General features: G+C 34.1%; 1 protein-coding gene across 1 annotated transcript; it reads left to right on the top strand.

Annotated features, from left to right (window-relative positions):
* Window positions 1-1,118: 1,118 nt before the first annotated feature.
* Window positions 1,119-10,694, top strand: LOC308413700 (vomeronasal type-2 receptor 116-like; the record flags this gene model as incomplete). The annotated part of the gene is made up of 6 exons (XM_080908723.1): window positions 1,119-1,315; window positions 2,992-3,283; window positions 3,597-4,409; window positions 5,758-5,985; window positions 7,480-7,603; window positions 9,775-10,694. 6 exons carry the CDS (start codon window positions 1,119-1,121, stop codon window positions 10,692-10,694), a joined length of 2,574 nt encoding a protein of 857 aa, XP_080764849.1.
* Between the last annotated feature and the right edge of the window lie 1,436 nt (window positions 10,695-12,130).

Here is a 12,130-nt window from a genome sequence, read left to right as displayed (position 1 = left end):
AATATTATTACTTGTAGATGATATGATAGTATACTTAACAGATTTCAAAAATTCCACTGGAGAATTTCCACAGCTAATAAGCAGTTTCAGAAAAATGGCTGAATATAAATTTAACTCAACAAATCAGGTGCTTTCCTCTATTCAAAAGATAAACAGGCTGAAAAAGAAATTTGGGAAACAATAACCTTCACAATAGTCATAAATAATATAAAATACCTTGGTGTGACTCTAACCAATGTGATGTGGAATAGTAGGAGGGTGGACTGGGAGGAAAATAAAATCTTGAGTGTAAAAATCAAATAAGATAATTTTTTAAAAACTCAAATATTCTTCCTAGTTTCTTGTTAATAATAATTTGCAATGAGACAGACAGGTCTGACATTCTCTCTGAATTATGATAAATATTTAAAATTTACATTCAATATGTGAGTAAACTTTGGTTCTGTGATGTCCAGGATAGTTTTGGATTAAGCAGGATTCAGCGCATTTCTGTTTTTGTCATATTTTATTTCCAAGATAATAGAAGCACAGTTTCTGTTTAGATATTCTGTACCTGTTACGTCTGTATCATTGTCCTGAATTCTCAGTGGATATCAAGTGCTCTAAACATAAGGCTGCTTATGCCTGCCAGGAAAATTGTGACAAAAAATGGCCAGTGTGTAACCATGACATCAAACTTTGTGAGTCTTTTTTGAACCATTAATGTGTGTCTCATGGTAGATCAACTAAGAAAATCCATTTATACTACTGAAGGTTTCACATAAACAGATTTTGAGTCAGTACTGGGACCAAATTTCCACAAAGTGGAATGTGTCCAGAGACCTTAATTTCCACAAACATGTGTGATGTCATCCATCAAGCTATGGCACAGTAATTGATATTAATTAACAAGGTTTATCATATGCATGATGAACATCAAATGAAGCTCCTCAGGGGAGAGTGTCAAAGAGTCCTCTAGGGATGACGAAACAGGTGTAGAAAGGAAGTGTGAATGCAGATGGAGCACCTTCCTTGGCCACAGTAATATCAGTGCATAAGGATATATTTCAGCTTGTCTGATTTTCTTATCTGTGTGGCTCTACAAATCTATACTGCCCAGGCCCAGAGCAGGAAGAAATATGTTCACCTTTTTTCCACTCTTCTTTTTCCTGAACATTCCATGTATGGTGGCTGGCTTTGTTTATCCCAGGTGCTTTTGGAGTATGAAACATAATGAATACAAGGATAGAAACCTGTTCACAGGATGTGGCTTCTTTATTCAAGCAGTACAAGGTCCTGTGGAGAAGGAGTATTTCAGTAATATTTTTAATATACAGTAAGTTTTTTGTATTATCTATGTAAATATCATCATGAATATTTCCTGATACAACTGAGAATGAGCAGTAAAGCATTGCCATGGTTCTTTAGTCCCATGATGTTAACCTAGAAAACAAAAATAACTCTAACTTCTCTTAGGAATTTAATGTTCAATTGCCATTTAAATTGACACATCATATATTTTTTCTATCTGCCGCTGAATTACAAAAATAGAAACTGGGCAATGAAACAACTCAAATTTTATCTATCACATATATCCCTCTACCCAACAGTTTTCATACCAGAGTTGCCAATGTATCTTATCTAAATAATCCCCATAAATTGTCTATTAGTCTATACTTTGTCTGTTTAGACAAACGGCCATATAAACTTCTGGTGGTCCTTTCATAAGAGTGTAGGTTTCTAGTGCATGTGCTACAGCCTCTAATGTTGGTGACTAACATTTTCCTGCAGAAGTTTCCTCCATTTAGTCTCCATTAATGTACTGAAGCTGTATCAAGAATCGGTGTAAGAAAACTGTCTTCTGTAAACTTGATATTTTGATCTATTCAAATTCATTGGCTTTTAGGTCTTTCAAAGTTTAGTTTTTCACTCTCTGGGCAGAATAAAGAAGGGATGTATTGGTTATAAAAATATGTTTGGATTTGATTTTGTGGACTTTTGTTAATTTTTTAAAGACACAGTATTTTAGACCACCAAGTTAGTCTGATCAGTCAAGTACTATATGTCTCTTTATTGTTACAATGCAAAAGTTAGTGATTGAGTGGTACAAGTACTAGTTTCAAATTTTTATACTGTGTTATTGAAATTCATAAAGATGCACTCTCTCCATGTATTCATAAAGAATATCCTAAATGTCATATATATATATATATATATATATATATGCAGAGAGAGAGAGAGAGAGAGAGAGAGAGAGAGAGAGAGAGAGAGAGAGAGAGAGAGAGAGAGAGCGAGCGCACAGATATAGAGTTTCTAGCTGGAATATGAATATTTAACGATCAGTTAAAAAAATAATAACAAAGTAACATATTTGATGTTTATCAGTCAAATATTTTAAAATAATTTGGAATAGACAAGAATTACTCTTTTCCAAAACAAAAAAAAAAACAATTTTAGAAATAAAGAACATTTAAGGTGAGAATGATTGATTATGTGAAGATATAATAAATATATTGGTCCTGAACGAAAATGAATTTAACTACATGTTAAATTATTGCTATAGAAGACTATTGTAAACTCAACTCTCATTTTTCACTGCCTTAGCCAATACAGTCAATTTCATTAAAAAAATTAAAAAATTTAAAAAACTTAAGCTCACACATCCCATGTGTTTTATATGTTTCTCACTAATTTCAAATAAATATGTGAACATTTTTACCATTTTGTCAAAGCATTTGACTATTTATTTACTTTCTTAGCAAACATTCAAAATCAAGGGAAGAAAACCCCTCTCTTTGAGAATATAAAAACTGTGTGTTTCATTTGTTTCCTCTCATGAACATTTACAGGATTTATAAATTTCCAGTTCTTTATCATCTCAACCACATTACACAGGTCATTTCAGTCTTTAGGAAGTGGGTAAAATACAGTCCAGCGCAGGATTGTCCTTGTATTGACTGCAAAAGTATATCTGTAAATTCCTGTCCTTATAAACCCAGTAACCTTTTACAGAACACATACTGAAAGCCGAAAGTATGCTCTGGCTTTGGCTTTTTCCATGAATGAAATCAACATGAGCCCCAATCTTTTGCCAAATACGTCTCTAGTATTTGCATTCTCTGAATTCGTTTGTGACTGGGAATCCCAATTCAAAAGTCTCACTCATTGGGCTTTACAGAATCATGAAATTCTCCCTAACTATATTTGTACTAATGACAACACATGTGGAATGGCACTTACAGGACTAAATTTGGCAACAACTGTGGCACTTCACATAATTCTAAGCAATTTCTTATTGCAGCAGGTAAGTGTGTGTTTGTATGTCTGTGTGTGTTTGTGTTTATGTGTGAGTGTATGAAGGTGTGTTTGTATTAAGGGATGGTGGGAATTCATGGAATCAGTTATCTCTTGGTGCTACCATAGCCTTACTAGGCCTGAGCCAATCTATATAGTTTAAGGGTCCTATTCCAAGTCTTGATGGAACTTCTGCCTGTTCTTGTATAATAAAGTGATGTGGGAAGAAATAATATCTGGCTGAGACTTCTAGAAATCTGCAGAAATGTGTTTATATAAGTTTTAGAAATGAATTGTATCTCACGCTGCTTCTTGTGTTCTAGTTCCTTCATCTTACCTATGGATCCTTTCATCCTGTCCTGAGTGATCCTGAAAAATTTCCCAATCTATATCAGATGGCCTCTGAGGATACATCTCTTGCCCTTGCCCTGGTCTCCTTCATAACTCATTTCGGTTGGGACTGGGTAGGGTTGGCCATCTCAGACAATGATCAAGGTATCCAATTTCTCTCCTATTTGAGAAGAGAGATGGAAAAAAATACAGTTTGCTTTGCTTTTGTCAACATGATTCCAGTCAATATACATTTATACATGTCAAGAGCTGAAGTGTATTACAACCAAATCATAACATCATCCGCAAATGTTGTTATTCTTTATGGTGAAACAGACACTACTTTAGCTGTGGGCTTTAGAATGTGGGAATCTCTAGGTATACAGAGAATATGGGTCACCACTTCATGGTGGGATGTCATTCCTAGTCATAAAGATTTAACATTTGCTAACTTATGTGGGACTTTTGCTTTTGAACAGCACCATGCTGAAATTTCTGGTTTTAAAACATTTATCCAGACATTGAACCCTTCCAAATACTTAGATGAATATCTGGTAAAGCTGGAATGGATGTATGTTAATTGTAATGTCTCAGTATCTAAATGTAAGCCACAGAAGAACTGCTCATCCAATCACTTATTAGAATGGCTAATGGTGCATAGTTTTGAAATGGCCTTTACTGAAGGGAGTTATAACATATACAATGCTGTGTATGCTTTTGCCCATGCACTCCATCAAACAACTTTTCAAAAGGTTGATAATCTCCCTACTGACGTTGGAAAAGAACAAATTTATGACTGCAAAAAGGTAGTGCTTCCTACATTATCTGATATTTCATTTAATCAATGCCTTTAAGAGTCTCCTAAATACCCAAACCAAGGGTACTAAAAACTATTTTCCAAAATAGAATTATTTATGTACACTTTTCCTGCTGTTCATATAAATCTATATGTTTGTATTAAATACTAATATAAAGGGAATAATTTAGAAGGCAAAATTTGTCAATGTAGCACTGTAATTTTCTTACAGATTACCAATATGTCATCACACATGTTCTAATATTGAGAACAAATTCAGTCTTTCCTTATGAATTTACTCAATGTGAAATCATTGTTCATTAATTGTCAAATATGTTGTAATTACTGGTGGGGATGGTTTTAACTAGAGATCCCAATTATGTTGGTCCCACTCTAGGATAGAGACATTACTTGATGCTCTGAGAGTCTCTTTATAAAGGACACAGTGATGAATTCAGTTTCCTATGTGCTCAGTTGTGTGAATGTGTATTTCTCACTGTATATTTGTATGTTTCTGTGTCTCTATCAGTGTTTATATCTATATCTGTGTGTACATCTAGATATAGATGATAAAGAGATCGAGAGAGCAGTAGATCACACACACAGTCATGCACGCATGCACACACACACTCACTTTTGTGTTTCTATGTACATATCTGTCTATGGTAGTTATCATTAACTTTCTATGTTCTAATTACTTTTTGTATGGTTGATTTTGTCTAAGTGTACATTCCTGTGTACATTTATCAATGCATGTGACTACTTGTGACCGTATTTTGTATATATTCCTTCATTAATGTATTTATGTTTTGTTTTGACAGCGTGTTTTTATATAAGAGCATCATATTTTCTGTCTGCCAATTTTAATTTCATTGGGTGTCATTACATATGTATGTCTACCTATGTGTTTCTCTGTGCATGTGTTTGCATGTGGTGTGTGGCGCAGGGTGTCTGGGTAATTGTTTTGTGTGTTTTTGATTCTATTTTACTTTTTAATGAAAATTATGCCTCCATGTGTATTTTTAATTTCTATTGTGAGTATGGGCATGTATTTGTTTGTTTGTGTAAATAAGTGTGTGCTTCTGCTATGTGTATATCTATAATGATGTGAGTCTCTCTGTGTTTCTTGTTTCTGTATATTTTATATTGCAAATATATGTTTGCTATCTACATGCATATTTTTGGTGATTTTCTATTAGAGATGTAAAATAATAGTAAATGTATACTTTTTTGTTCATCCCATTACTTGTACTGAGAGTTTTCTCCTGTGTACTGTAAATAAAATAGCCTAGAATTGAAATAAGAGTATATTTTCTTACTGTAAGGAGGAATACTCTAGTATACTGTCTATCTTTCAGCTGTCCTCCTCCCTGAGAACGACCCACTTCACTAATCCTGCTGGGGACAGAGTGAATATGAATCAAAGAGACAAACTGCAGGAAGAGTATGACATTTTCTACATTTGGAATTTCCCACAGGGCCATGGACTTAAAGTTAAAATAGGAATGTTTAGTCCATATTTTCCAAATGGTCAACAGCTACATTTATCTGAAGATATGATAGAGTGGGCAACAGGAAGTACACAGGTGAGTTTTCTCTACCTGTACTAATTTAATGTACACAGCAGTAAATCACATCAAGAGTGTGCATCCAATCTTCCCTGAAACTGGTAAACTGTGATGACTGCCATGCGAAAGAACAATTTCTACCTTCCTCATCCATGTTTCTTTATTTAATATTTTGTAATTTCCTGAGTATTTCTAACATTCATAAAATGTATTTGTATCATATCCAAACCTGTATCTTGTCTTTAACACTAACATAAATGATTTTAGAATACAGTTTGATATTATTTAAAGTAAAGTCAGCAACACACTATTAGTCTTCTTAGTACTACAGAGTGTTTTCCAGTCTTATGTTGAACCTCTTCAAAAGATGCTCAAAGATGCCTATTCATTGTAAATTTAACATAATGAAGTAAATGTTTTTTATTATGTGATTGCAATGCCTCTTTACCTAAATTTACAACATGTCTAGCTAACTGTATATTAACATTTTATGAAATGTTTGATACCCTATGAACTATATGTTGTTTTTATTGTTTATTGTGGGTATGGGTGTGTTTTTCTTCTGGATGTATATTTGTGCAACATCTGCATGTATGTTATTTATGGATGGGAGATAATTATTCAAATCTCAAAGCATTTGCAAGTGCTCCTTGCCACTCAGTGGGTGCTAAAATCACATTTCTGTCATCTTTACTGGTAGTAATTGTTTTTAAGAGCTGAGATATGTCTGCAGCCCAGATTCCTTCCTTGTTAAAGATCATTTTGAGTAACCAAACTTTCAACCCCATAAATTCTTGTATAAAATATACAGACAAGCAATGATGTGTATAGATTCCTTCTCATTATGGGGAGGAACTAATTGTTAAAAAACATCCCTTTGAGATAATTTAAAATGAAATATCTCTTATGCATTCTAGGTATATTATGAGTATTTATTCTCATGTGTTTGATATTAATATATCATATTTGAACTGCACCAAAACAGTTATATAAATGTCTTCAGGCTTGATATTTTTACTCAATGCAATTGAGTATGTGATTTGTAGGGGAAAAAACATAACGGGTTAAACTGCATGATTTCTAATGCACCACCTTCCAATATTTGGGTACTCCACCACCAATTATAAACTTAAAATATACACCACATATACAATGACAGGCTAAACTGATAAAGATAATTTCTCTATTAGGATTCTCTGTGACTTTTTACTATACTTTGTGTTAAATGGATAAGAATTAAATACAACAACCAATTTTAAGTCCCTGCACTATTTTCGACAGGACATTAACCACCTCATCTTCCCGAATTTCAAAATGATAGAAAACAATTCAACTTTTCCAAAGCTTTTCCATATATTGATGTCTGTCATCATGAACTGCACTAAGTAAAATCTGGTACTTTTGTTGGTATATATAAAATTAGTTTATTAATACCACATGCTATATAATATAATATAGTATTGAAGGGGCAACTAAAACTTCTGATAGCACAATACATCTATTTTTCTTTAGATGCTGAACTCTGTTTGCAGTACTGATTGTGGTCCTGGATTTAGAAAATTCAGGAAGAGTGCAATGCCAGCTTGCTGTTTTAATTGTAGTCCATGCCCAGTAAATGAAATTTCTAATGAGACAAGTGAGTATTTTTTGCAGGGATAGACTCTTCACCTTGATTCTCATCTTACACTCATAGAGGGACAATGAGATATTCTAAAATGAAACGTTATAAACATATATAATTTTCTTAAGTTAGTCATTATAAGGATACAATAATTAAAATATCCTCATTAAGAAAATACTTGCAGGGTGAGATCACATCATGGAGACAGGAGTGTGGGGAGGAGGTGTGGAATGTGAAACAGTTGAAGTGTGGACTGGGAGGACAATAAAACCTGGAGTGTAAAAATAAAACAAAATTTAAAAAAGAAAAAGGTATATATATATATATATATACATATATATATATATATATATATATGTCTTGTCATATATCATTGACTCATTGAAAATATAGTAGATGTTATATTCTCAAACAGTTTTGATAAGAAAACACAAGGATTATTGTGTACCAGAGAAGATCTTTTCTAGTGATTAATTCTTTCTACAAATTATATAGATTAGGAATCCTTAAACCATTTATTAATATTGACTTGAGGTACTTTACATAAGTTCATGCACACAAATCAAGTACAGAAGGACATGGAAGAAAGAATATGGCATGTGTTTAGTGGGAACCAGACCCTAGCCCTCTGAAAGACTAATGAAGTGGGTAAATAATAGTTTGTAAAATTATCAGAAACTGTTAAGCATCAGAAAGGAGATTTTGTATAATAAAGAGATGTTTTGAAAAAAACACATGCATTCATTTAAGAAAAATTGACAGAAACTTGTCTTTATTAGGGAAGTCTTTTTTAACAAAACTATTCAATGATATTTTAAATGTAGAAAATTGAATATCACTGTTGATGCATGATGTGTAAAAATTAGGAGTACTCCATTCAATACTCATATACATAGCACCTACTTAATATTTTCCACAACAGAACACAAAAAACATGGTTTTGTTCCTCGGCTTATTAGCCTCGATTTTAAAATGGTATTTGAATAGTGTATAGTCCATTTTAGTCAAATAACTATTCAGTCGGGTGTTACTGATTACAATTGGCAGACATGCATTAATCTATTTCTTTGCTGTGTTAACCTATAAAATTGAATGGAAGTGCATAAAGGCTTTTATGGCTAGTAAAATGGCTTAGTAGTTAAATCCCTTCCTACTACTAATTATGATGGTTTTAGTTTATTCCCAGAACTTGTAATAGGAGGTAACAAACTCCTACCTGTTTTTTTTTCTGATATTTATGCAGTTCTATATAAAACAAACACATAAGTAATTCAACTTGGCTGTTTGGATGCACCTTATATTGGTGCTGAGAACCGAATTCAAGTATTCTCTAAGAGAAACACATTCTCCTCACAATCAAGTTAAATTCCTATTCTCTCAAGCAAATTACATGATATCAGCTCTCAACAAAAGCATTGTTCCATATAAAGGACTTCAAATCTTGGAAGCATATTGTCCCTTATTGCAATTTTCCAATAATTCATTACAATGGCAATTAGATTTCTGACACATGGGATACTGGGAATTATACAGAGTTTTACTTTCAGTGATTGGGTTACTACTTTTATGATAAAGCCTCAAGAATATGGTGTCATTACAGTCAAAAGAGGACAAACTTAATATGATTTTATATTGCAGTTACATTGATATTAGTTTTATATAAACTTCAGTTCTCATTCTCAGACTCATACTCCACCCATATCACTAAATTAATCTCATGTTCATGATATTTCTTATTACATGTAAACACACTTATAAATATATACACCCATGATAAACAATCAGAACAATGTAGTAAAATAAACAAAAAATATTTGCTGCTTTTATTCCTCATGGCAATAAAAGCATTTAATAATAGAATCAATTATTTAATATAGCAATGACCTCATGTTTGCAGCAACCAAATTCACATATTACAACACATCTTCTATATACTTAAATGAAATATCCTGGAGAGATGTTTCAATGGTTAAGAGCACTGACAGCTCTTCCAAAGGTCCTGAATTCAAATCCCAGCAACCACATGGTGGCTCACAAACATCTGTTATATGATCTGATGCCCTGTTCTGGTGTGCTGGAGCACAGCTACAGTGTGATTGTGTGTGTGTAATCTTTAACAAAAAATGAAATATCCTGACAGTAAAATTGCTGAAGCTCCACTAATAATACGTTCTTTTCTCCATTAGATGTGGATTTGTGTGTCCAGTGCCCAGAGGACCAATATCCCAATACAGAGCAAAATCAGTGCATTCCCAAAGCTCTTGTTTTTCTCACTTATGAAGAACCCTTGGGGATGGCACTTTCTCTAATGGCCTTGTGCTTCTCTGCACTCACAGCTGCGGTTCTTGGCATCTTTGTAAAACACCACAGTACTCCCATTGTTAAGGCCAGCAACCGCACTCTCACCTACGTCTTGCTCATATCTCTCATCTTTAGTTTCCTCTGCTCCTTGCTCTTCATTGGCCATCCAAACACAGCCACCTGCATCCTACAGCAAGTCACATTTGGCATTGTATTCACTGTGGCTATTTCTACTGTGTTGGCCAAAACAGTTACTGTCATTCTGGCATTCAAAGTTTCAGCTTCTCAAAGAATGGTGAAGTACTTTTCTCTTTCACGGGTATCAAATTATATCATTCTCATCTGTACTCTCATTCAAGTTATTTTATGTGCAGTCTGGATAGGAGCTTCTCCTCCTTCTGTTGATATTGATGTACAATCTGAGCATGGTCACATCATCATTGTTTGCAACAAGGGTTCCATCACTGCCTTTCACTGTGTCCTGGGATACCTGGCCTGCCTGGCCTTTGTGAGCTTCATTCTGGCTTTCTTTTCCAGAAACCTGCCTGGCACCTTCAATGAAGCCAAGTCCATGACATTCAGCATGATGGTGTTCTGCAGTGTGTGGGTCACTTTTCTCCCTGTTTACCATAGCACCAAAGGCAAGTTCATGGTGGCTGTGGAGATCTTCTCCATATTGGCGTCCAGTGCAGGAATGCTGGGCTGCATCTTTGTTCCCAAATGTTACACAATACTGTTTAGACCAGACAAAAATTCTCTTCAAATGATCAGGGAGAAATCATCTTCCCATACTCACATTTTATAAAATCTAACTGACACATGTAGAGTTGGTTCATAATCACCAAATATTAGATTACATTACTGTGACTATTTTTGGAATGACTCTCACTGTTTCTTCTAATGATGTACCTACTGAGGTCTACATTGTCTCCTCTAATCTTCTAGAATATTCTACACCATTCTTTCTCTGCCAGGTTTTGCTCCATCCTAAGAGTTACATGAATTCTTCTAGGAACATAAAAGAGAGAGAAATATTTTTATCAATACATGGATAGAATATTTCAGAATATGAATTGATGTCTCAGCAATTAAAATACTGTCCTTCACTTCTAGAGGAACTTATTCAATACCTACACCCAGAAACTACTACTAACAACCTCTTGTACCAATAGCTACAAAGGATCAGATGGTCTCTTCTAGGCTCCAGATTTCCTGAACTTATTTATTCTCATAATCAACTTATAATTATGTAATTTTTGAAAATATAGAAGATCATGGTTAAGACTTTATGCTGTCATTCTGCTTTTCATTGCTCTACTAAGATGCGAGAATTACCGGAACCTACAAAAAAAGATGAGATATGCGTAGAGATGGCTGGGTTTATCTTCATACATTTCACCTGAGAACCCTCAACTTTAAGTGTACCATTAAACACAAAGTTAAGAAATTGACAAGGACACCTTAGTGTGTTGAACCAACCTTTTCAATATATGGAACTTATAAAACTCTGTGACAAAGATAAGCTTTGACACAACAAGGTATCCCGAGGCAGGCAGACACTGGTGGGTGAGTGCTGAGAGCAGCGAATGGGGCTGATTGTTTTGGCAGCCAGCAATTAGCAAAGATAAGGGGGGATCAAACACACGCACACATACACAAACACAGCACATGCCTACATACACACTCACACACACACATGCACACACATATATACATACACACAAACACAGAATGGTTGAATAATGACAAGGTCCAGCAACAGACATACTGACAAGTGTATGGGCAGACATACCAACAAACATATACATATTCACTCATTAGATGGCTGGAGCAATTCTTCCACAAAAAGGTTCCAAGCACTTCTCATATGCACATGTATGCTCTTACACACATTTACACAAGTACTGGTGAGCAGATGGAACGAAGTTCTAAGAAGCAGGCTCCAAGCATTTCATTCATAATATACATATATCTATCTATACACACAGTTACTGGAAGAAGCAAGCTCCAACACACATCCAAACAAAATTTACATATATTCATACATGTAGATACAATGTATGGAATAAAGTTCCAACACACTCGCAAACAAAATTTTCACATAGATACACACAGACACACACACACATATACACATACATGTATAAATATAAATATATACCTATACACAAATACACTTATACATATATAAATAATACACATATACATAAATACACAGGCACATAGATACAGAGAACATAG

Source organism: Micromys minutus (genome assembly GCF_963924665.1).
Source record: "Micromys minutus genome assembly, chromosome: 32".
In the NCBI taxonomy this organism is placed as follows: Eukaryota; Metazoa; Chordata; class Mammalia; order Rodentia; family Muridae; genus Micromys; species Micromys minutus.
This window is presented reverse-complemented; position numbering and strand designations above follow the sequence as displayed.